At 39.3% G+C, this 26,836-nt stretch overlaps 1 protein-coding gene across 1 annotated transcript in view; it reads left to right on the top strand.

The window, feature by feature from the left end:
• tmem198b (transmembrane protein 198b) overlaps nt 1–26,836 on the top strand; it is a 32,941-nt gene that overhangs the window by 4,155 nt on the left and 1,950 nt on the right. The window contains exons 2-4 of the mRNA XM_056266831.1: nt 21,047–21,324; nt 23,283–23,864; nt 26,415–26,617. Coding sequence (XP_056122806.1) covers nt 21,156–21,324; nt 23,283–23,864; nt 26,415–26,617 — 954 coding nt within the window. The 5' untranslated portion in view covers nt 21,047–21,155. The remainder of the gene's footprint in view (nt 1–21,046; nt 21,325–23,282; nt 23,865–26,414; nt 26,618–26,836) is intronic.

The following is a 26,836-nucleotide window of genomic DNA, read 5'->3' on the forward strand; positions in this document are numbered from 1 at the left end:
TATTTGCCTCTGTTATTAGTTGGCATGCAATAAAGTGATACAGAATAATGTATTTCGGTCTGATTCAGAATTAACGAAACCTTAAATAAACTGAGTCCGCCAGGGATCTGATGTCCATGTGTATATTAGACTAGTAGCCCCATCTAAGGCCTGTCATTACTGCTCAAGTTTGTTTACTAGAAAGCTCTTCCCTAGCTGGCTGTGATATTCAGTGGTCTGAGCAATGCCATAACTTATTTGTGTTGAGTTATAGTAGAATAGCCATGAAATCTTTTGTTTAGCTCTCTGTCAGAGTCAAGCAAGAATTGTAGTGAAATGTGGTAGTCTGAGGAAAGACTGTTTCTTTCTTTTTTCTCTCCTTTTTTTCCGTGTCGGGTATATTTCCTGTGCGTTGAATCTGTAACCTCACCCCGTTCGCCTGGAATGATCCGGTTTAATTTTTTTAGTATTGTCCCTGGACATTCATTTGATGACCAGATATAAATTTAACAGAATATCCATCATTGTCACTTGGGGACAAAGTAATCACCATACTGGAACTAGACACATTTCTGTGCCTTGATAACCATGCATCGGCATAAAGAAGACACAGATTTATTAACGGCACTTTTACTTGTTGTTGTTGTTATTATGAACATCTTTTCAGGTGATTCCTGTAAGCGTTTGTTGCACATGAGCCTCTGTTGTTTTACATTGACGTGACCTCACTGTATTTGGTCTCATGTGACCAGCCCTGTGGGTACGATTACAGGTCTGACACCGGAGGAACCTCTAAAATTCAATCCAGAAGGTTTCTAGAATAACAGATTGTTTCCATTACAAATAGTAGTTTGATGAATGATTAGAGTGATGATAGATCCTGTGAAAGAAAATTATTTACATCTGTTGTTAGTGCTTTGAAGTTGATTTTGTTGTTTTTATGCAATGTGTTTCCTGTAGACTGAGCCATGAGGTGCAGAGAGTATGACCTTACTGGAGCCTTGTCGTTCTGGGAGGCTCAGAGTTTGGCTGTTTGAAACTGTAGCACATGAGCTTTATTTCCTTGTCATTCAGAGAAAAAAAAATGATTGTTATTAAAATACGTTCTTGTCCACACTCATGCATTTTAGGGCACGTTTACACGACAACAATGTACTAAAATCGAAAAAGTTTTTCGCATACAGACCACAACGTTGTCAAAACGATCCCCGTTCACACGAATCCGCAAAAATTACTAAAAATGCTGTATTATGCTTCAAGGCCAGTAGTTGGCGACATCACTTTGTAAAGTAAAACTTCATGCCAAATGACTGAACACGTAATGTGCACAATGTCCCCATTTTCACAAATTCGCGTTTTTGTAGTTTACACAGAGACTACATACAATGGTATAGTTTAAAAAAAAATCAGGCCCCCAAAACGCCGTTGTCGCGTAAATTAACGGCCAAAACCCATAAAAAGTTTTCAGTTTTTAGTTGAAAACGGTGACGTGGAAACGGGTCCTTAGTCAGATTTGCTAATCTCAGTCTGAAGAGTTGTGAAATGTTTCATCTGACTCCATTTTCTAGTTCTCTGCACAACCAGGCTGTAGGTTCCTTTCACCCTTCGTCAGCAGATACTGCAGGCGACACATGAACAGAATGAGTGGAGCATGACTGATCCATTATGAAGGAGTTATGCAAGAGAGGGTTCCATTTCTTTCTCCTCTCTCTTATCAATTCTTCTATTCCTCACATTGTATTCCCCTTCGGTCTCTTATACTCTTTAAAAAACACCACAGTCTTCTCGCTTTTGTTTTGCTCATTGCTTTTCATCATCTCATTTTTTCCTCCTTTTTTTTATTCCATCCTCTCTATTCTCTGCCCAAGTTTCTTCCGCTGGCAGTGTTCCAGGTTCACCCACGCACACACACAGACACAAATTCACTCACACTGATCTTTTCCGGAGTGGAATTCTGTAACTCCACGCTGGGTGTTTGGCAGTGTCCAAACCGCAATGGGATGAGAGAAAAACAGCCCCTGCAGGGTTTGGCTGAGACGACAGACTATTTTAGTAGCAGCCTGTGCCAAAGAGCACCTTCTGATTCATGAAAATAGGAAAATCTGCTAGTGAAGGATTATCATTAGGATGGTGTGAATGATTATCATTAGAAATGTGTGAATGAGAGGGTGCTCCATGTCTGTGCAAATATGATATAGAATGTTTGTATGTGTGTTTTAAATGGGATAAGACAAAGAAAATGCGTAAATGTTTATGTAAGGGAAAGATAGAGTGGTGGGGTGTAGCTTTTGGCGCTTGTGGGAGGATATGATTGAGGTTTACTGCTGGACAGAGACGCTTTTCTGACATTTCGCAACACTAGCACACAATACTGGAACAAACCATAGTGTGCGAGTCAAGCAAGTATTGCATTTCATGAGCAAAACTGGATAAAGAGTTGGCAGAGAAGAGAAACAATCTGTAGGCTGGATAAGATATGGAAAACAATGAGACAACACTATGATACACATTGATTTTGTTGCAGGGTGACGCATCAGGCTGGAACCCTGTGCTCTGATGAACATACACAGTACACACTGTTCAAATCATGATCCAAATTTTTCAGGAACTGAATGCTTTCCAAACACGACACTGCCTAAAACACACACAATATCATCTGTAGCCAACGCATGCTGACGGTGCTGTAGGTGGGTTACTTAATGGATGATTGGTGTTGGGTGTGGGTGACTAAGGGAGTCGTGAGAGAACATAGCCCACAGACAAGGCCCTGGTGTTAGGTACGACAGGACAGCTTGTAGGGGGTGTAGCAGGTGGTGCCGGATCTGCTTCTGTGGTCAAATACCACTCACATAGTGCCACTCATTCAGTACATCATCAAACGCATACAAACAAATGACTGTGTCTGTAGTTATTCATGCATGAATCAGTTGCTTTTTTGGTCTTCAAATTAAAATTTGCTTTAAGGGGTGCGTTGACTCCGAGGACAAAATTCTTGGCATTGCTGTATCTTTCAATAAAAGATATTTAGAAAAATGTGAAGAACAAACCATCATTTTAGTGTTCAGGCACGTCATTAAAAATAAATTCAATCATGCATTTGTAATTTTAGAACGTTTTTGTAGGTGCAGTTTCTGTACATCCACTGAGAACAACGTCTGAGTTTGACGGTCTTACTCGACATCTGTATCCAACAGCTGAATCACTCTTATGATTGATGAACAATATATTCGTATATTGTTCAGAACACACCTCCATAAATTTACGGTCATTACGCATGTTAAGTGGCGTGTCGAGGAGAAAGGCGATATCACAATTCTCCTGATTTCAAATCATTCTGTTTGAGGAGGGTAGAAAAGAATGTGTTTATTTAATTGTTAATATTTTAAACTAGGGGAGTTAGTTTTGAGATCTAAAACTTCTGAATTCTGAAAGCAACAGCCTATGTTTTTATTGTAAAGTAACCTCTTATGTGTAAATATCAAGAACATTTTGATTCTCATTTCATGACCCCTTACATGTAATATTGATATTTTGTTAGTTCTACACAAGTGATAATTGTAAATAATCCAGCGCCAGAAACTTGTCTGGTTAACACTCTAAGATAGTTACTAACAGTAGTTGCCACCCATCATAAAACGATGCAGGTGTAGCTACAATCCAAGTTACAAACAAAGTTATCTAACCAGTGTGTGAGGTTTTTTTTAATTCGATGGGGTGAAGGAAGTACTGATCAACAACAATCTCTCTGCCTCCCTACACATTATGAGTGTTATTTATTGGCCAAAAAAGAGAAAACACAAAATAGTCAAAGATGACTAATCCAATCTTTAGATGGTACTGTAAATTATTTTGGCTACGATAACAATGTAGTGAAAACCCAGCATCACGACAGCCCTACTTTGTATTGTGTCATATTATTTTCCCTAAACGCTGAGCTCAGACTACAGGAGTTATAGGCCGATTTACCCCTCTCGACAATCTGAGAAAAAATCTTGTCCAGGACTTTGGTCGTTTACAATGTTCACCCCAGATTATCTGGTGTTGTGAGGTAGGGCTGGGCGATATGGCCCCAAAAAATTATCACGATATTTTTTTATTATCAGTCGATATCGATAATAGCACGATAAATGTCAAATCTTTATTTCTTTCAAGTTTAAAGGCTTTCCTAAGTGAAAGTTGTATAAACCAGAGCGTTAATTGTGGTTTTAACTCTTTATTGTCAGAACATATCATGACAAACACTTGCCAAACAGGTGAACATTTCACAAATCTGAGGTAGAACATTCAAATATTTGTCATTTTTCCTTAACAAAAATAATATCTGAATAGAAAAATATTTCTTCAGCAGTTTGCAGTGCAGGCTGCAATATTCAAATTACATGTTTTGTCTCGAAATGCATATTTGACAGTGAGTTGACAGTAAATCTGCATCCTAACTCAAGCTAATACTACTCTGTTAAATTTATGTTCATTAACAAAAACAGTAACATCTGTTTAATTTGGTAAAATGTAATATTCTGACTGTTTGAGTTTTATTAAAATTAACCATTGGTCATCCAGTATCATGCATTTAGATCATGATAACCACAGATAAAACCAGGCAAAGCCTAACCTATAGCACCTCACTATCATGGCAAAATGTAACTTTATGGTTTCTATGGTATTTGTATGAAAAACAGTAGCCTAACAGTTAAATACATTATTAAATACTATAACTATATTCCATTAGTCATTTAATACATTGTCTACATTAATAATATTATACAATTCAATATGTATGCCACATTTCATGGTGCAGTTAATATTACTAGGCTAACCTTACAGTAAATCCATGGTAGGCTAAATGGATTCAGTATCAATTCAGATTCTGACTGTATCGTTGCGCGCAGTGTTTCTCCTGTTTGTCAGCGGTGTTTCATCTGCCTTTAAACATTTGTGTTCTTCGCTGAACTCAAGCGCTTCTCTCACTGGATCTCGTGAGCGAGACGTCTCGATCAGAGTAAACGCGTCTGCTCTGCTCTAGTCTAGTGAGCTCGCGCGCGCTGCCGTTTGGACTTTGAGCCGAGCGGATAAACAGTCCGGGAGGCGCGCGCGGTTCAAATGAGTTTCGTTCCGCTTTTGGCGCATAAACATTATCGAACATTTATCGACCTCTTGATATCGTTTTATCGAGAAAAATTATATCGCGATAATTATCGTTATCGTTTTATCGCCCAGCCCTATTGTGAGGCATTTACAGATCAAATCTTAAACCTCCCGATCTGTTTGCAGACACACCGGGACCGCCCCAATAATATCAAACATCATGTTTTATATTTAGGATTTTAAATCGGGATGATTATGACCATGAAACAAGCTGCTGTACGGGTCGGTTGAACAGCGGAGATGGAGGAACGGTGGCAACAACAGTCCTGTATAAGGGGCCATTCACACAGAACAGGGTTTTGCTTTGAAAAATGTGAGACATGGAAAGTGGAATGGGGAAAAACTCGATGCTCATTTAAAAATTGCACTTCTTTTAACTTGAGCTGCGCACCACGTTTTTAGAACGCTGTGTCATGTGCGAGATGCTACAAAAGACATAAGACGTGAGTCCAATGGTTAAACATGTCAGTCTAGTGCGAGTTTACAGCTGTAGGCACCTGTGTGAGTGTTGGAGTCTAGAAAGCCCGTTTTTCCTCCGGTTTGACTGAAGAGCATAACCCTCACTCTGAGTCGGGTCTTGAAGCAGGGTCCTCCAGTCCCTATGATAAACTCTTTCAATCTGAAGAATCAGACAGGAAGTGGGCAGTTTTCGCCCCAGTTTGAAAACCATTCTTTGTTGTAAGGCACCTTTGAGAGTGTCTGGAATCTTGATCCTACGAATCTCCTACAAATTTGTTTCCGAGTGGTCGCAGCTAGCACCTTGATGGCAATGTCTTCATGGTTGAGAGTAAGTGGAATCCTCAATAGTTCGCCCCCAAAGCTCCACCTGGATTGCAGAATCGAGTTGTCAGGCTCTTTTCTGAGCCTCCTTGTCAGGGATGGAAATTAACTTTTTTGTCCACCGGCCACTGTGGCTGGTGGATTTCAAAATCTACTAGCCACTCAATGTTTTTACCAGCCACTTTCTTGTTTTTAACCGACAATGTGTAACTGCATGTGAAAATGAATACTACAAGAATACTTAAGCAGTTTATTTAATCTCAAGTCTCAATGAAATACTGACATTTTCTCTTTCTCTCACCCTCGGCCTCATCCACCTAATCTGTCATTTATTTTTGTTTTGATGATAATTTGAGCCAGCCTCCAAAAGTAATTAACCTGTCCTGTGATTTTTTTTTTTTCTCTCTCACACAACACTCTCCAGACACGGATTTATGAGCTATAGTATGTTGGTTGCCTTTACATTAGAATAATATTTAATATAATCTAGATATGAAATGGAATAAATAGCATTCAATACAAAATGAATATGTCTCATATATTGAAATCAAGTTTTATGTGATAAAATATTTGCTTTGTTGTGCATTAGAACCACATCAGGCATTTAGTACAAAATAATTTATTGAAGCATCCAGATACTTCACCACGTGACAGCAGCTAGGCTCCTGATTGGTTAACGCGGCGGGAATTGACGCCAAAGTTCAGATTTTTCAACTCGGGCGGCAGACGCGAATTCGCGTCAAACGCGTGAATGCACAAAAGCACTCAATAAAATCATGCGCGCGGAACGCGTCAGACGCTCGAACTTGCCGCGCGAATGAGGCGTATTCGCATCTACCACGGCGCGCTCTACACCTCATTCGCGCCGTAGGATTTTTTTACGCGCGTAACGCGTCTTTGCATTGACTTAACAATGAAATCACTCGCGCCAGACGCTCTATTCTCGTCTGGTGTGAACGCACCATGATGTTTTCTCTGCAGACCTCTACGCCTGCGATGTAACGCCACATTTTTGTTTGAAGGTGTGCCTCCTCTAAAAGTGTCCGCCGTCCGGGTGAAACAGTATGCTATTTTTATTAACCCGCCACGGTGGCCGGTAGGTGAAGCGAGTTTACCCGCCACAACACAAAATCACCCGCATTTGGCTGGTTGCGGGTGCTAATTTCCATCCCTGCTCCTTGTTAAGCAGCCCTTAGCGTAGAACGCAGTTAGGCATCCTCTTTCTTTAGAGAGTCGTTTTGCTGAGACCTCCATTCTAGAGCTTGGTTGGGGTGGCTACGGCGGGTCGTATGGCTCTCTGTGAGCCTCCTTGGCGGGACCACCCTTAAGACGTGTTTTTAGGTTTTCTGTCAATTTAGAGAGTCGTCATGACGAGACCTCCACTCCCCAGAGCTCCGCATAAGATAACATGTTCAAGTTGCATAGGTGAGGTGAGGGTGAGATGATCTTTTTGCGTAGAGCAAATTTAGGCTTCCTCTCGCTATAGAGGGTCGTTAATGCTGAAGCCACTGCTCTGAGAGCTCTGTGGAGGCAGTGGACTGGGTTGTAAGATCCTTTTTGAGCCTCCTTAGTTAACGGTCTTCAAGGTGGGCGTTGCTAGGTCTCTCGCATTAGAGAGTCATCCTGCTTAGGCCTCCGCCACCCAGAGCTCCGCCTGGATAGCAGTATCGAGTTGTCAGGCTCTTTTGTGGTCCTCCTTGGTAAGCAGTCCTTGGTATAGAACATAGTTAGGCCTCCTCTTGCTTTAGAGAGTCATCTTGCTGAGGCCTCCGTTCTTAGAGCTCTGTCTGGGTGGTCATGCCAGGTTGACTGGCTCTCTTTGAGCCTCCTTGGTGAAACCACCCTTAGGAAAGCGTTGTTAGGTTTCGTCTCGATTTAGAGAGTCGCCATGCTGAGTCCTCCGCTCCCCAGAACTCTGCTTGGATAGTATCGAGTTGTCAGGCTCTTTTATGAGCCTCCTTGGTAAGCAGTCCTTAACTTAGAACGTATACTTTCCCCAGAAGTGACAGGCAGGATATTTCTAATCCATGGCCATATTCCCTTGAAGATATTTGGAAGAATACCAGGCCCTGAGATCTGCCTGCGGGGTATGCAGCCAGGATTTCTGGCCCTAGGGAATAGTCATATAGTCAATAGTAATCTAGGATGGGGAATTGTGACTCTGGACCTAGCTCCATGGCATCATTGACTTTGTCTGCATTTACAGCATTCATTCCTTTAACATGCCGGAATGGGTATTTGTTCCCCAAAGGGTCCTAGGATGCAGTGCAAGTTCCAATTCGAAAGGGAATGTGTTGGTTTGCAAATGTAATTATGGTTCCCTGAGAAGGGGCACGAGACACTGCGTCTCATTGCCATGCTTCAGGTGTGCCTACCCACGTCTCCATCAGACAAAAGTTGTTGTTGACGTGTACTACAGGCGCCCTTTTATACTCTGGTCACACCGGTAGTGACGTCATAGGGCTGTCACCTGCCAATGTTATTGTTGTGTTAAGACACCTGCTTCAAACACCGGTCACTCTGGAAACGTTCCCCAAAGCGTCCTAGGATGCAGTGTCTCGTTCTCCTTCATGGTTACATTCGTAACCCGAGACGTACTCACAGTCCCCTTTTAAACATATTTTATCTTCTGTGTTAGGTTAAATAGCTAGAGTAGTTTACAGTGGTAGTTAAACTAGAGAATTACTCGGGTAAGGAGGAAGTTGCAACATCTTCATCTGTCAATTGTCTATCAGTCAATTTATTAAGTGTTAAGCTGTCTTTGCACCAAATCAGTTTATTTAGCGCACAAAGGTGCATCTTCTCAGAGACTTCCATTCAAAAAGAACAACCTCTGATCTCCCTGTTGGACATTGCACATTTTTTTTTAGCTAACCTTGTAGGCTCCCCATAGGAGAGGGACTCTGGTTAAACTGATAAACTGAAATGCAGTCCAGTCTTTACTGAGGAAATAAGAGAATGGAAAGCGACAATGAACAAAAGCAAGGAATTTAATCTCATTGAGTGCTCCTCATTTACATGCAGTATAGTGTAAGGTAAATTGGATGGTTATTTAAATGTTTCCTGGAATGGGAATGGGCCGGGTGGCTAATGTTGCAGCGGGCGATTAATCATATAGTGTTTGTCAGTAATCTGATTATGTTCTTGCTCTAGAGGACAGATAAACACAAGCGTGTGACATGGAGGCAACTGAGAGCGTTTAGGTGAGAAACAGAAGGACAGGTGACCAAATCCATTAAAACATCTCCTCCAGGGAATGAAGACAGTGAACGCTAAGCTTCTCTGTTTAAATGGAAAGAAATGGAAGTAATTAATGAGCTTTAGAGGAGAACAACAAGTGAGGAAGAACAAAAAAAGTGGGAGGCTAGAAACTGAGCAAAAGGAAGGCAAACTGAAACAATGGGATAAATCGAAGCCAGACAGCTCTAACAGCTGTGTCAGATTAGGTTACCGTGGTTACAAGTGTCCACCTCACTATCCAACAACAGGCGGGGTAAGACACTCCAGAGGTCATGATATTAACACGTTCGATAAATAGGTGTTGTCTATTTGAACGTGGTCATCCCTGTGACCTCAGGTAACCTCTAGAAAGTGACAGTTTTAGAAAGCATCAGAAACCACAGCAGTGTAACTCATTTCACTGTCCTTAGCTAGACTTGTGCTTGTTGTGTACTCAAATGCGAGTGTAAACATTCAGGAGAGTATGGTGAACTTTTGTATAAGCATAAATGAGGGTATGTGGTCAGTAGTTTTAGTTCCTCAGGTTGTGATGTTGATGCTACAGCAACACTTAGAAGAGCCCTACAAGCTAGAATGGCTCTGATTGGATCCTAGTCTGTTGCTATGGAGGGGGAGGCTGCCTTCCTATTGGTCAATGCTGCCTGGCCTAGAGCTGATAAGGGTTGCATCTTTTTATTGTTATGGTCATAGACAGGAAGTGGAAGGCCATTGATGTTGGACATCTGTCTGGATAGGGGGATCTATTGATGTAAAATATGTTTTTATCAAAACATGTACTTTCCTATGTAGAATATGGCTTTTTTACTTTCTGTGCTGGATTGTAGTTTGGTTTGGCAGGGATTCTCTGCCACGTGGGGGTTGACATAAACAGAGCTTTGATTATCCCTATGTTAAAGATAATTACTAAGGCATGTGCTTTCTATGACAGAGAAAGGGAGAAAATAGGAAGGGAGCATGACCGAATGCAGAATTTTCTCACGTTCAACTCAGACTGGCTTCAGGGGAATTATGGGCTAGGGATATGCAGAACTACATATTTTCATAATCTACTCCTTAAGTTGGTTTTCTGAATGACTAGTTGACTAGTGGGTCTTAAGGAAGCCCTGTATAATTAAGATGGTTTAGGGCCATGGCCACCAGACATGTTTCATATAATGTATTTTTGCATTCAGAAACAACTGTACTGCAGAAAGAATGCAGCAAAAAGTTTATAGCTATTGCAGCTTTGCTTTAAAGAGGATGATTATACGCTGCATTCACACTGGCCATCGGCGTCAACGCTTGATGGAGGGCGTGTCTGAAGCTTGGTGCTGACGCGACCGCCATAGTGACAATAGCCAATCACATTACTTTTCCGGTGTTGCATGAACTGAATTGGCTATCGTCTGCGCTAGGGTATTTGCATAGGCGATATGATTGGCTGACGCCTGCGTCGGCACTTAAAAAGTTAAAGTTTTCAACTTTTGCCGCGAGCAACGCCAGTGGCACGACGCTAAAGGCTGATTTATACTTCTGCGTTGGACCTACGCCGGAGCCTCTACGCTATAGACTATGCGTTGGTTTTCATTTATACTTCTGCGTTGTTGTCGTCGTTGACGCGCAATTACACATGCAGAGGGAGCATGTAAAAGCCGGGGAGCGGTTCTAGCAGACCAATCACAGCGCTTGCGGTACGCGTAGAATTGACGCGTTGTTACATTTTTGGCGAGGTGCACGTCAGGGTATGCCGAAGGGTACGCGCGCTACACACAGCCTACGACGTAGCTATGGCGGGAGGTCGACGCAGAAGTATAAATTGGGCTTAACCCACATGTAACCCATATTTCAGTTCGGCTACGCATGACGTCACCCATTCAAAGTAAAGCCCAATTTATACTTCTGCGTAGAACTCCCGCTGTAGCTACATCGTAGGCTGTGTGTAGCGCGCCTACCCTGATGTGCACCTCTCCAAAAATGTAACAACTCTACGCAGACGCAAGCGCTGTGATTGGTCTGCTAGAACCGCTCCCTCGGGTTTCACGTTCCCTCTGCGTGCGTCAACGTGGACAACGACGCAGAAGTATAAATTAAAACCAACGCGTTGTCTACAGCGTAGAGGCTCCAGCGTAGGTCCGATGCAGAAGTATAAATCGGCCTTAAATGAGAAGCGTTAAAGCCGACACCCTGTGTCAATGCACTGTTAGAGAGAGAGCTTCGCTTAGAGGGTTTTAGAAAGCACATAAAAACACACACACACACCACAGTCCATTTTTTGGCTTTAAGTTCATTCCCTTTGAAGTGTAAAAAAAACTTTTTTAATGGGTGTGTTGCTGATATCTTAGAGAGCAGGATGGCCGATATAAGCCGATTGAACTTGGTGAAAAATAAATCTGTAATATTACCGATTTAGGATATATTATTTACATGTCAATGTGTACTTAAAATGGGAAAGTTTTTCCTTTGCGTTTTTTACAGACGACAATGTTGTCAAAATGATCCCATTTACAAGGATCCACAAATACAACTATGGATACGAATGCTGTGTTATGCGTTCCAGGCCAGTAGTTGACGACGCCACTTTGTAAAGAAAAACTAAGGGCCTATAGAGTAAACGCATAATACGCATGCGCATGATGTTACAGTTTTCACAAATTCTTAATTTTGCTGTTTACATGGAGACTAAAACGATATTGTTTTCAAAAACGTACGTTTTCAGGCCCCCAAAACGCATAAAAAGTTTGAAAGTGTGTCTTGTAAATGGCCCCTTATACTTTTAGATAGCAGTTTCTTGATTCTGTAGACGTATTTTAGTTTTTCACACAAATAAAGAAGTTATTAATGTATTAGACAGGACTGTTAAACAGTAATCTAATGAAGACAGAATGGGAGCTCCTGTGCATCTGCGTTTGGGCACTTTCAAAATAAAAGTCCCGCTTCCAATAATTATGAAGTGAACAGATCACCTGATGCCAATAGTAAAAAAAAAAAAGCCAAATATCAGTCAGCCATCAAGCACTTGTAGAGTTGTCAGCTTATCGCTAACCAGGTCATTGAACCAAGAACTCTCTTTTGGACATAATGAGCAGGATTACAACTGAAAACAATCTCTTTCAGACAAGTTTGATTTATATTGAGAAAACAGATGAGTAAACTGACTCGGGCCATTTGGAATGTACTGAGGATTTGACTGATGGGGTAAACAGTTTCTTTAATGGTTGAAAAGCAGGAATAGGACAGCTAAAACATGCTGGAAATATGTTTTATGACATGATTTTATGAACGGGTTTGTTTTAACAGCTTTTTATTAAAACATGCAAAAACCTTTGAGCTAAGAGACATAAAATGAATTGTAGTATTGTTTATTGCAAATGCAAAGTATTTTTAGGTTCTTAAAGGGGATGCATGCCTAACGCCTGTTTCACACATACTCCGTATGCGTTGTGTTGTTTTTTTCCGTACCCATGTTACAGGTAAGAGCTTTCACACTGCATGCGGATGCGATCCGGCAATGCGTTCCAGGAGCAGTGCGTATAGTGCAGCGATTGTTTCTGCACCGAGTCTATTTTTGCTGTGCTACGCGCGCTAAATTAAAGTGACAGTGCATTGTTCGCATAAACACAGATTGACACGAAATTGTAGTAATTTCACCATAAATACATAAAATTCAACTACTGTGTTTCACAGTCAACTGCTTTTTTGCCCAGGGTAAAGCAAGGAAAACTACACCTTACCTCAAGGCAACATAATGGATTGCACTCGTCTCTTCATGGAGTTGGAAAAACAAGTTCTTTATGACCTGCAGGATTTCTTGTATAAAGTTCTAGATACAATTGACAAAAACAGCCAAATATCAGGCCTTTTCTTTTGCAAGTTGTTTTGCAAATCTATAAATCTATATAGAAGCATTGAATAAGTTGTTTAAATTTTGTGTTTAAACGTGAATACGTCTATGAAAGATTAACTGTACTGTGTACAAAGAGAATCGCAATGCTGACAAAACATTTTCAGTAGGCTAACAACTTTTTGATTTGAAATAAAAATAATGAATAAATGTTGTGTTTGTGGTATACAGCCGCGGATCAGATATACAGCACGTGCTGCTCTTGCATCGCTTACTGCAACACCTACCGCATACGCACTACAAACGGAGTATGTGTGAAACAGGCGTAATGCTATTTCATGCATTCTGACTTATTTACACTGCTATAGAGTTCTCCTGCTAAACAGGGCCAACGTTTTTTGACTGTTTTCGGAAAGAAGCGGTACATCTGTATCTCTCTTTTATAATTCTGATAAAACTAAAGACTCTTCTGAGATATGAAGGATGCAATATAGGTACTCAACATTAACACGAGATTGGCAGAAACTGTGTGTGTTATGTCCCCTTTAAGGGCTGTTGTTATGAATCATGGTTGCAACAAACCTGGGGGCTGTTCCATAAATGAAGCTTAGAAAAGCGGGGATTAAACTCCAAAACCGGACTTGAATGAGCCTAACAATTAAGTTGGGGCTAAAGTGGTTCCATAAAAGGTCATTGAAGTTCACGCAATCTCACTAATTTGATCCAGGTTTATCTAGTGTAGATAATTGCGTGTGCACGCGTTTCTGAAGCAGCCCTAGAGGTCGATCGTGGATCAAATCGATCCACCATCAAACAGCGTATATTTTGTGCTGTTTTATGCGTTTGTGACATGTTCCCCCCCCCCCCTCAGTGCAAAAATTACATTTTACAGTTATATTCTCCATCTGTAAATGTTAGAAAGTCGTGCAAATGTATCCATTTTGCTGCTAATCTTCATATTGAACGAGCGCTGCTGCGCGCATGCGCGCCAAATAGAAGCGCAATAATTCTGACTAAAATATACATTTTGCTTGGAAAATTAATATGCGATATTTTATAACACTAGAAATATCTTCTAATTATAATAATTTATCTTTAGGGTGTTGGATAAGTTGCAGTGAACTTCTAGCTCATTACACTCATATATTTTATACTTCTAATAAAAAAAAGAAATTGAACAGAAGTAGCCTAATTCAGGGAAGATTTTTTTTAAGAAACTAAATATATAAAGAAAGAAACAAAATATAGTTTTGGGTATAGGACTTATGCTACTTTATAAAGATGATATACTTATTTAGAATGCTGAGAATTACAGCTTTTAATGCAATAATTTTTTTGACAAAGCAAGAATCCCCAGTTTTAAATGAGTGGTTAGATTTAGTTTCTAAAGTACATTATGGAGAGGATAACATTAAATTAAGAACAAATGTATACATTTTGAAAAGATATGTGCAACTCTAAAATCAAAGAATATTCCATAAAATAAAGGAATATATATTGGCCTACATTTTTATGTAACCTTCCCTTTTATTTCTAGTTATTTGTTATTTTATTTATTTACTTATTTAATATTGAATATTTGATATTTAAATAATATTACTTGAATAACTATTAGGAATTATGTTTCATTCATTATAAGAGTTTGATATATGTGAATGTTATATTTTTATTAATATTTATTTATTGTTTTATTTATATGTATGTGTTGGTATTATCACAAAAGAAAAAGAAGTAGAAGGAAAAATAAGGTATATTTATTGGGGGAAAATATGATGTCTTTAAAGGAACTGTCCATTTGTATAATTGTGTTAAATGTGTTTGAATTGAAAGACATAATAAAGTACATAATGAGACAGTGTAGAGAAAGAATTCTCTGATAACCGAGGCATTCCTTAATTAAAATGTCTTTATTACAAAAATGACATGTCCTAAACGGACAACTTTAAAACGCCTTATATATATATATATATGTCTATATTGTAGGCTTATTTAAGTTGATTTTCTGTATACTGTGTATTTATAAAGTCCAATAATGGTATTAGAGACCGTCAGTGGTAATATCATTGTGTTCTTGTCGGTCAGTGTTGAGGATCTGTGTAACAACTAAGGCTTAGCCTGACAGTTAGCCTGCCCTGGACCAGGCTAGTTTCCCAGCATAAGTTGCCAGGGTAACTGAGTTTGAACTTTTTTAAGTTTGATTTATGAAACAGAATCTACCAAAAATAAGCCAGACTAACCGAAATAAGCCTGGCTTATACTCTAATCTTGGTTTATGGAACAGCCCCCAGTTCATTGAAACAAATGGCTTAGTACAACCACTTAGTGGTTCCAATCACAGCTGGCCAACAGTTCTGACACATTTGGCCTACTACTACTTTTTCTGCAGTGTCAAAGAGTGTTGGATAAAGAATGAGGAACTAAAATTGAGAAACTTAAGTTCTGTTTTTTATTGGTTTTTAATAAACCCGATATTGTTTTTTTTGATGGCCGATGCCAATATCTAAGAGAGCAGGGTGGCCGATATAAAGCAGGGTGGCGTGTGTGTGTTTGTGTACACACTTTATATTTAATTTATTGAATAAATTAGAAATAAATAATTTGAAAATTAATTAAAAAATACCACTCTAAATTGAACAGACTTAGTTTAGATGGCAACTTCTTGATTCTGTAATAGTATTACTACAGTATTTTTCACAAATAAAGAAATTGTTGGGAAAAAATGGTAAAAAGCAAGTAAACACTAACCAACATGGCACTTACAGTAATCTGGTAAATTTGTGCGCACTGGGAATAATATATATATATATATATATATATATATAAATTCCAAATAAAGACAAGGTAACACTAATTTTACTTACAGCACAGTGAAAATTACATGATATGAAACAGCGGGCAACTAAATATAGCGTAGCATAGTTTGAAATCAAGGGTTTAAAGTTTGTCGATCGTGCGTCTCCAGTGAAGCTGAACTCTAAGTTACTCCTGTCCGCATTCAATTCACACGGTCCGCCACTCACAGAGTAACACTTTCATGCAGGCTACAAATGTGCACTTCAGAAATCTGACAGTTGGATTTGACTAAGTCTGCAAGGTTTGTGAAATCAAATGTAATGTTTATTAGATATTCAAATATTTGTTTAAATTATATAAATATCACCCTGTAGCCCAAGACTGGTTGCCCACTGAAGCTAAGCAGGGCAGAGCCTGGTTAGTACCTGGATGGGAGACCTCCTGAGAAAACCAGGTTGCTGCTGGAAGAGGTGTTCGTGAGGCTAGCAGGGGGTGCTCACCCTGTTGTCTGTGTGGGTCCTCCTAACGCCCCAGTATAGTGACAGAGACACTATACTGTCAAAGAGCACCGTCCTTCGGATGAGACGTTAAACCGAGGTCCTGACTCTCTGTGGTCATTAAAAATCCCAGTAACATCGGCATCCTGGCCAAATTTGCCCCTTGGCCTCTGTCAATCATGGCCTCCTAATCATCCCCATATAGAGCTGGTAAGTCCTGCCCATCCGTAAAACTCCAAGTGGACCTCTAGGTTGAAAAAGCGTCAATGCAAGTGAATGAGAGAAAATAATTATTTTCTGATCCCGTTTGAATTGTGCCATGAATGTGAACATATGTTGTCTGTGAATTTTTTATATAATTTCTCATGTAACGAGTTTGACAGTATATTGTATGATTCTTTGGCTAGCAGTTGTGGAATAAACATAACGAGAAAGACTTCACGTCGCATATGTGACGTCACCACATAACACATTTTCCCTCCACAAATCACGGTGCGATAATCTAAGGAATTAGGTCGAGATGCCTGTGTGTTTTGTACCCAAATGTCACCATGAAGTGCACCAAAGACACAGGCATGTTTAGCGGGATCCGTGTGCTAGTGGTGGTGACGTATATCAAACGCGTCGAAAGCAGCGAAGAGTTGTAGTCCACAAAGTGCTCTCACACAAAGTCTAACCGTAGGAAAATTCTACCCGCTAAATTGTAGCATTCTTTACACGAAAAATTATATAAAAAATTAACAGACAACATATGTTCACATTCATTGCAAAATTCAAACGGGATTAGAAAATAATTATTTTATCTCATTCACTTGCATTGACGATTTTTCAACCTAGAGGTCCAGCGGGGTAAGCGGAAGGGGCGGGACTTACCAGCTCTATACTGATTGGCTTCATCACTGTCTCCTCTCCACCAATAAGCTGGTGTGTGGTGGGTGTTCTGGCGCAATATGGCTGCCGTCGCATCATCCAGGTGGATGCTGCACATTGGTGGTGGTTGAGGAGCAGGGTTCTAAATTAACACCCGCCAACCCGCCAAATGCGGGTTAAAATTAATTTTGGCGGGTGTTAATAAAAACTTACTAGCCAGTTTGGCCGGTGACACATAATGTTCTATGTTCTCGGTCATTTATCCTCCTGGCAGTACTTCCTACATTTCCCATGAACACTGTGCCGTAATGCTACGTGATGACGTTTCATACGCCCATTGGCTGCGCGTGGAGTGTCCATCAGAAAACACAAAGAAGAAGAACGAACAGAGCCAGAGCAGGGAGCATAGACTGAAAGATGAGGGAGTTAGCTAGTAAAGTAAAAAGTTAAGATTAAACTAAATCCGTTATTTTTTTAAGTTTAAGGTTTTTGTCATTATTTCTGAACAAGCTTATACATTAGGCAATATACACAACAAGCTTACTATATATCTTAAGATTTTCTTTTAGTTGAAAACATTAAACAATGTGTACACAAAAAATAAACAACAAAAGCATTTAACCTCAAGCAGCGAGAACGGGGAAAAACGCTAAAAAAGCAGACTGCGCAGTTATCGTACAGAACGTACATACTCGAGTAAGTATGATTATCGTGTTTATATTGTTTCACGTTCATGTTGAGAAAAACAATAATATCCACATGCTCGAGTGAGAAAACGCGCTGACACACAGGCGTTGCAGAGACGCGTGTGTGTGTGCAAAGTGAAGTAACAGCTTTGCGTTTTCTGTTCTTAAACCTGTCTCCCTCAACGAAACTTAAAGGAAGCATATGTCTCAAAATCATTTTGCTACCAGAAGATATCATCTCGGATCACGATTCCCTCGGGGTACAGCTGCTGACCTGTTAATGCAGAGATGGACAGTTGCTTCCTCAGTCGACTGGTGTTTCTTTGTATTTCATGTGATTTCTCATTGTGGTGGTGATATTATGATAACTCAGTTTAATTATAATTGATTAAAAGTAATTCCATTTTGTAATAGGCTATCATTTTCAACTAAGTAATTCCAAACTTCGCGAGGCAGACAATGACATTATGTGATCAAATACAATCCACTTGTTAAACACGCTCCACCCAGTGCATTTAATGATAACTGCAGAATTTTTTTAAAAATTCAAATAGTATTTTATTTTTCAAATAATAATTACAAATCGAAAATTCGAATATTCGTGCACATCCCTAATAGATATAGATAGATAGATCCCAAACTTGAAATGAAATGTTTGCACTTTCTGTGTTATATTGTACTTTATATGTGTTTTTCATGCCAAAGATGTTAATAAAATGATCAAATGCATTCAGTGGCACTCATAATTTCTCTTATTTTCACCGGAAAAAAAATTGGCTAGTGGAAATTCTGATTGGCTGGTAACTTTAGAAAGTTACCAGCCACATTGGCTGGTGATCAAAAAAGTTAATTTAGAACCCTGTTGAGGAGATTCCCCCTCCTTCCATGTAAAGCGCTTTGAGTACCCAGAAAAGCGCTATATAAATGTAACGAATTATTATTATTATTGTCAAATGCGTATTTGATTTTGCTGAATGCTGACGGTAAACGAGAAAGAATAATATAAATAATAATGTACAATAAAACGCTATAATGGTTTACTTTCTTTGTTGTTGAACAGTTCTATCTAGTAACGTATTAGACAAAACCGTTAAACAGAAAATAAAGACGGAGAATGAGAGCGCTGTGTGCTCAGGCGCTTAATTCTCAGATCCAGCGTTCTAGCGCCGTCAAAACAAGGCCACGTTCATACAGCAGCAGAATTCGGTTGTCGGTCCTGTATTTGAAGCCTTAATACGGTTAGCTGCTACGTAACTTCACACACAGTTCGGTTATTTACGGGAGTGACAACCGCGTTCTATTGCAGAACTCACAGCCGCATTCTCGTGAGACGCGAGTGTGTTTACATTGAAACTTCTGTCGGTTAATGAAGATTTGACGGATAAACTCGCGGGTCAATTGGACTCTTATCGTGTCAAAAGTGATAAAACTTTTCAGTTTTATGGACGTCGCCATCTTTGATATTACTTCGGTCACTGTCACTATGGTTACTGGTAAGAGACGGGCTTGACTCGATCGTTGCACGTTCACACAGACAGTATTCGAGACGCTGCTGTAACGGGACATTTTGAGACTCATGCCTGTAAGTAAATGCGGTTGTCAATCCCAAAAATGTACAGTGTGAACATAGTCTTAACTTTAATACATCGGCTAAACAGAAAAACATAGCCTATCAGCCGATGCTGCTATTTTAAAAAAAAAAAAAAGAAAGAAAAAAAGCCAGATATCGGCTGATATTGTATCATTGGTTAATAAATAAATGGTAAACTTACTATGTTCTAGCCCATCATTATATTAAATGTGGGATAAATAGTTTATCCTACTTCACCTGCCCTGCACATACTCCCATGATGTAAAGCAATATATATATCAAATCTTGCAAGATTTTGCCTTGGTGATATATCGGTCGACCACCATTCTGTAGTAAACAGTGCCAGAACAATCACACAACTGTCAGAGAAGTGATCATTGATTAGATTGTGATCATTTAAAGTAGACTTGACGGCTAAACAGTTATTAGGCATAGGCATCGTTAAGCACAAAATGAACCACAACTAGGCCTATGTGACAGAGGAGAAGGGCATGACTGAACAAGACTGGTTGAGGGGGAGGAAGTGAGTGGGGAAGATAAAGAAAGGGAGGGAATGAAGAAGAGTGAAGTAAAGCAGAGAATAAATAAAACGGCAAATATCTGTGAGTGAGTAATGACCTGTATATCAGTAGTGTCGTGGACATGGGCTATCAGCTACATTTTATAAAAGTAACGTTAGCTTTACATTATCCAACATCTTTTCCAAACAGCCAGAGATGGGGGGGAAAGGTAAAACTAAAGGGGCAGGACAGAGAAAGAGTCAGTGTAATTCGGACCCTGTAAAACTTCATTAAACATAATAAATATAGGCCTAGTTAACTACGAGGGATTTTTTTAAGGTTAGATTTTATAAGTTCTATTGTTGAAAAATGTAAACTTACTATATTATCACCCAGCATCACCTGCCCTGCACATACAGTATTCCCATGTAAAGCAATATACTATATAGCGAAATCTTGGCTGCAAGATTGTCTTTGCAAAATGTAAACCATTATTTCACAGCTCCATATATAAAGTTATATATCCAACCTTATCCGCATACAGTAAACAAAGTACAGGTATACACTATATAGAAAATCTCAACTGCCTGATTTTTTTGTGCAAAATGTAACATATTACACTTTATATAACTGCTCTTTATGTAAAGTTGGATGTATAAGCATGTCCAACTTTATATGCATACAGTATACTCGCATAGGGCGAAATATGCTATATCTGGCATACCTCAACTGTTTGATTGTTATATCGTAGAAAAATGTAATCTATCTCCTGACTCTAATCTGCTGAATGCGAATATAAGCAAATAAATTGTTTAAAATATGTTACATTAACATCATGATTTTCTGTCAAGATACTTTAAAACTATGTATTGTGAAAACTGCTATACGAATAAATTTGGCTTGGCTAGATTTTCCTGCTAATTCCATGTTGGCTTTGTAACTTCTAGTCTTCCGATCTTATATATATATATATATTACATTACATAGCTTGACACGAAATTGTAGTAATTTCAGCATAAATACATAAAATTAAACTGCTTTTTTGCCCAGGGTAAAGCAAGGAAAACTACACCTTACCTCAAGGCAACATAATGGATGGCCCTTGTCTCTTCATGGAGTTACATAGATTTTTCTCTCTCTTACAGGTAGATTCATGTGGACACGTGGTGTACCCTGATTTCCCAGCCCTTTCCCCTTCCCTCAGTCACCCCTTCCCTTCGACCTGTTCGCTCCGTCCAGTGCACTACGGTCACCATGACGTCCACCTTGCAGACCCTAGCCTTTAAGCTGGCCCCTCCCTCAAGAGAAGCTGGACCAGAGCAATTGGAGCCTTGTAGCGATGGAGCGGGACGACGTTATGAGGTGGTCCCTTCGGTGGTCTGCTCCATGTGCTGTCTCTTCGGAATCATCTATTGCTTCTTTGGTGAGTTGAGTCTTCATGTTTATGTATGCATTACCAAGACACAATATTTGTATATGTTACCAAGATACATCTGTTGATGTCACATGATCTCATGCTTGCAGTCTGTCCCTATTAGAATATATTAGTTATGGTGGTGGTTTTAAATTTTTGTTCTGTTTCTGTGTCAAACCCATGTTCTCTTGTTCTGAGAGTTGTTTTTTGCCCTCTTTTAATATTGATGAGGTTCTAAATAAGGTCATAGCTTATATAACTGTACAGCAGTCTACTTGAGATGGCTACAGATTTAAAGGGAACATATTCTACTTTTTTTGTACCATTCAATCCACTTATGTTGTTAGCCAACAGCTGTCAGATGGAATTGAATGGATGTTTTTGACACCATACCTTTAAGCCTTCTCTATTTTGAATGGCTACCCAAGTTGCATGAGAAATGCAAACAATTAGCATTGAATAAGCATTGTTGAGAAAATAAACTTTTCTGAAAAAACAGTTTGCACACAATTTACAATGTACCCTCTGTTATCTGATTGATAGTACATACTTTTTAAATAAAGTAAAAAGCCTTTTAGAATAATTCTAAAAACGTCCACAATTAAAACTACTCAGCCTTGTTTGTAAAACTATGCATTTAAATATCATCTTAATCGGACAATTTATAGAGTGAAAACTGATATATTTGCATATGTGCATTTAATGTACATTAAGTTATCTGTATAAATAACATCTACACCAAATTTGAGCATATTTTATGCCTCTGAATAAACTTATAAGGTTGGTCATTCTTGTTCAATCAACCAATTTTGAGAAACTTCAACGTCTCCAAATTTTTTTATTTTGTAAAAAAAAATTAAGAAAGACAAACATAAATAGTGATGAAAGATAAAATATTAAATGTATTGGATGTGTATTTACTGAATAATCCACTATTTAAAAGTACCGCTCATTTTTTTTCTTTCAAAGAGGAACAGCTGAAGAACAAATAGGAAAAATTAGATAAATTTCTAGTTTCAAAGTTATCAAAACAATTGCATTGAACATACCTGAGTGCCACAAAAATTCTTTTTCCAAAGGACTGTGTGCCTGTAACTCTAAAAGTATTAAAGATATCTTAATATCCTTCTAGATTATGTTTCTTAATAAATGTTTATTTTGTAATGTAAATTTTTAAGGTTCTATTAGGTTTAATCCCAGAGACATGGGGATCTCAATGTGGTTCCACACTGAAAAAAAAGAAATATTTTGCTGCTTGTTTAAATTACTTAATTAAAATGAGCTAAGGCAACACATTTGCTATACATTTTGTCCTAACTTAATTTCAATGTGTTCAATCCACTTAAATATATTTAGAATTTAAGTTTACTTAATCCATGTTGGGATTACATGAATGATTTTTGTTGCATTGACTGAAACTTAGGAATTTAATTTTCCAGCATGGTTTGGATATGGCTGGATCTGGAGAGTAAATGTTTAAATTAAGTGTTATTTAATGTGTTTTGGAGTGAAGGGAAATACCTGTTAATGTTGTTAATGTTCTAGTCAAGAGTTGACACGGAATGACCCAATGAAATGTGTTTATCCATTTTCATAATGTACATTGTAATGTGATGCCTAAATTTACTTGTAGCATTTAAAAAGAATTTATTGAACTTTTTAGTGATTTTATTTTTATTTAATACCCTGTTATTTTTTAGTATTATACATGAAAGGTATAATCCTGAGTGCTTCAACTTTAAAGTAATTTGTGTCTTGTTTTAGGGTTTTTTTTCTTCCAAACTGACAACTATGGAAAGTGTTGAGCTGCTAATAAACTGCTATTCTTGAGCTGTGAAATCAGCCACTCTGTACAAACTTCCAGTATTTATCCACCTCGGATTGTCTTTCTCTTCTCCCTAATTCACTCTTTCGCACATTTTTTCACTCATTCAACTCTCACCTCCAGTTCTCTTTCCCTTTTGCAGGTTACCGCTGTTTTAAGGCTGTACTCTTCCTCACGGGTCTGATGTTCGGTTCTGTGATCATCTTCCTGCTCTGTTACAAGGAGCGAGTATTAGACACGCAGCTGAGCATTGAGGCCAGCGTGGGCATCGGGCTGGGCATCGGCACCCTGTGCGGCCTGGTGACTATGCTGGTACGGAGCGTCGGGCTTTTTATGGTGGGGCTGCTCCTGGGCCTGCTGGTGGGCATCGGGACCCTGATAGGCATGGAGGAGCTGTCATCCAATCCCCCGCGGTCAGTGTGGGTGCCCCTGGGCGTGCTGCTGGGGCTGGGCATGCTGTTCGCCGTCCTCACCCTGCAGTGGCAGAGATGCTTCACCACGCTCTCCACAGCCGTGTTCGGGGCTGCAGTGATCGTCGTGGCCACTGATTATTTCGTGGAGCTCTTTGGACTTGTGAGGTACATTTACGATCGGGTGAAAACGGGCCCCCGGGAGCCGGTGTGCTGGACTACGTGGGTGGTCCTGGGAGCCTGGCCTGCTCTCGCCCTGCTGGGTGTTTTGGTGCAGTGGAGAGTGACGGCAGAGGGCTACTCCCACACGAAGGGTGAGTCAGAGTCAGAGGGAGACAGAGTGTTGTTTGGAGTTTGTGACACACTGTTCTTGTAGATTTACTGTACCGGAGAGGGAGAGAAGGTTTGTATGAATGTGTGTGCAGCACGACAGATGGTTCCTGTCTGTCGGTGTGCTCTCAGGCCTGTGTGACTAATGATCACAGAAACAATCATGCAGAGCAGAGCATCAGGTCATGGAGAGGTTCTCCATGTCTCTCCAAGGCAGTTTCCATTCCAAGTGTGTGTCCACTGAATAGTATTTAATGTCAAATTTCCTAAAGAGTGAGTTTACATGAATGTTCTGGCATTATTTCACCATCATGTCATTCCAAAACTGCATGATTTTCTTTCTTCCGTGGAACACAAGAGGAGATGTTTAGCAGAACGCGCAGAGTGCTCTTTTGAAAGTGAATAGGCACAGATGCTGTCAAACTCCAAAAATAAAAGACCATAAAAGTAGTTTATACTAGGGCAGAATCATTAATCTAAATTAAATTGAAATATGGCTTAGTGTGATTATCAATAGCAAAAGCTGCGATTTTATTAAATAAAAAGAGAGGAAAATGCGGCACTGTGTTAATTTCCACGTGTGCAGCTCATGATACGGTGTTTTCAGTGTCTCTAAGCAGCTCGAAAGCATTTATAAAGAGAAAAGCTTTAAAGTCTTCAAAAAAAAATTTTGACCTGAAAATCAAATTAACAGTCACTCAATGCATGGAACCTTCACGCCGGCATTTTTTTCTATGTCAATAATCTGTTTTACTCAGATGTACAATTTCAAAAAAGCTGTCTCTACTTCCATTTCATTGCGAATTTAAGAGCTCCCTGCAGTTTTCAGCCAAAATAAAAGCTTGATTTGGAAGAAATAAATATCAGAATTGTAATTTTTACAGTTGTACTGGAAAATAAAAATTAATAATCATAATGGTATTTTTTCTTACTCTGTTTTTACAGTTAAATAGTATTATTACAATAGTAATAATACTATTGTAACCTGGAGCTCTTTGCAATCACAATTTTTATCAGAAAAATTCCAATTAGTCCCCCCCCCCCACCCAAATCGTGCAGCCCTCTATTCAACTTTAGCGCTATGTGTTGATCATTTTCGCTGTTTCTCGTAACAGAGCATGCTGTGTAAAGATTATCAGTAAATAAAGATGTAAATTTCAGTGACTAAGTTTATACGCTTAAAGGAGAACTCCGGCGCAAAATGAACCTTTGGTCTAATAAAACATTGGTACCTAGTCAACCGTTCTCTGAGATTTGTTTTCATGTCTAAAAACTGTTTAGTGTATAACGCTAGTAATGGGGGCATATAATAAGTCAAAAGAAATCGCTAGTTTATACCACTAACAAGGCTCAAAACAGCCCCACACGAACACAGTAACATAATGAGGGTCCCTACATGCAAAACGAAGCATTGAGAACTTTGTAAGTGTACAGACCGTTTAATAAGAAGATAAAGATAAAGACAGTCCTTTTCGAGTATACAGACAGGAGCCATCTTTGGAAAACAGTCTCGACTAATCAAACCACGAACGACGTGCTAAGTGAGCTGAACTGTATGAAGTTCAGTTAACTTCTGAACTGTATGAATGGCGTTCGTGGTTTGATTAGTCAAGACTGTTTTCCAAAGATGGCTCCTGTCTGTATACTCGAAAAGGACTGTCTTTATGTTTATCTTCTTATTAAACGGTCTGTACACTTACAAAATTCTCAATGCTTCGTTTTGCATGTAGGGACCCTCATTATGTTACTGTGTTCGTGTGGGGCTGTTTTGAGCCTTGTTAGTGGTATAAACTAGCGATTTCTTTTGACTTATTATATGCCCCCATTACTAGCGTTATACGCTAAACAGTTTTTAGAGATAAAACTCTTTACATTCGATTAACATGAAAACAAATCTCAGAGAATGGTTGACTAGGTACCAATGTTTTATTCGACCAAAGGTTCATTTTGCGCCGGAGTTCTCCTTTAAGAAAATTCCAGGGTTTTTGCAGAAAGCAGCTTTCTGAAACATCATGTAAACACAAACTCTTTTTTTAAAGCCATTTAAGGGATTAAGAGAAACCGGTTTTACACCTGGGTTTGTGCCAGAGAATGCGACTTATGTGATCATGCAAACATATGTAGGATTTTAAAGAGTGTGCATGACTAGAAAAGAATGGATGATTAAATTTAAAGGGAAAATGTGGAGAAAATGGCTTACTGGTGGAGCCGTTATAGTACACCACTAACAGTGCATGTAAACATACTCTGTCTGTGTTCATCGCATTAAGTGTCTGTGTTCATTGCATTAAGTTATTGTATGGATTGGGAATAATTCATCACATGACACACCACATGTGTGCTGTATTACTACATTTATGGTACTTTTGTGGTGCTTCATTTGCTTAATGTTCATTCCCATTCACTTTAGTTGTATAGAAACAATTAGTTTAGAAATGATTAGTAGAAATAGTTTTAAATTTTGAGTGAACTGAGACAATTATATACAAAATGTATGTTACTGTTATGTAACGCACTTTTTCTCACTTTTTCAGTGATGATCAGTCGTCAGCAGCGACGAGTTCAGCTCATGCGTATTCGTCAGAAGGAGGAGAGGAGGGAAAGCAGCAGGAAGAAAAAAAAGAAGCAGAAGCAGGACTCAAGCCACACACATGCCGCCAAAGCCCTGCACCCAGAGCCTGCCTACCGCAGGAAACCCAACCCTATACGACGCTTTGATGGAGATGTACTTTCTCCAGTGAGTCCACACACACACACCGTCCTATACATGCATACTTGCACAAATTATACACGTATACTGAAGGGCAGGGTTCGAAATTAATGGGGCTTGGGGTCAAAAAATGTCATAATGCCCCCTTAATGAATTCCTTGGGGAATTTGTTTTAGCTTGGTTAATTTTTCTAATTATCTGGATGGAGAATTTATTTTAACCCTTTGACGCATACAATCACACCAG

Source organism: Rhinichthys klamathensis, unplaced genomic scaffold (genome assembly GCF_029890125.1).
Source record: "Rhinichthys klamathensis goyatoka isolate OS25496 unplaced genomic scaffold, OSU_Roscu_1.1 h1tg000254l_1, whole genome shotgun sequence".
Classification (NCBI taxonomy): Eukaryota; Metazoa; Chordata; class Actinopteri; order Cypriniformes; family Leuciscidae; genus Rhinichthys; species Rhinichthys klamathensis.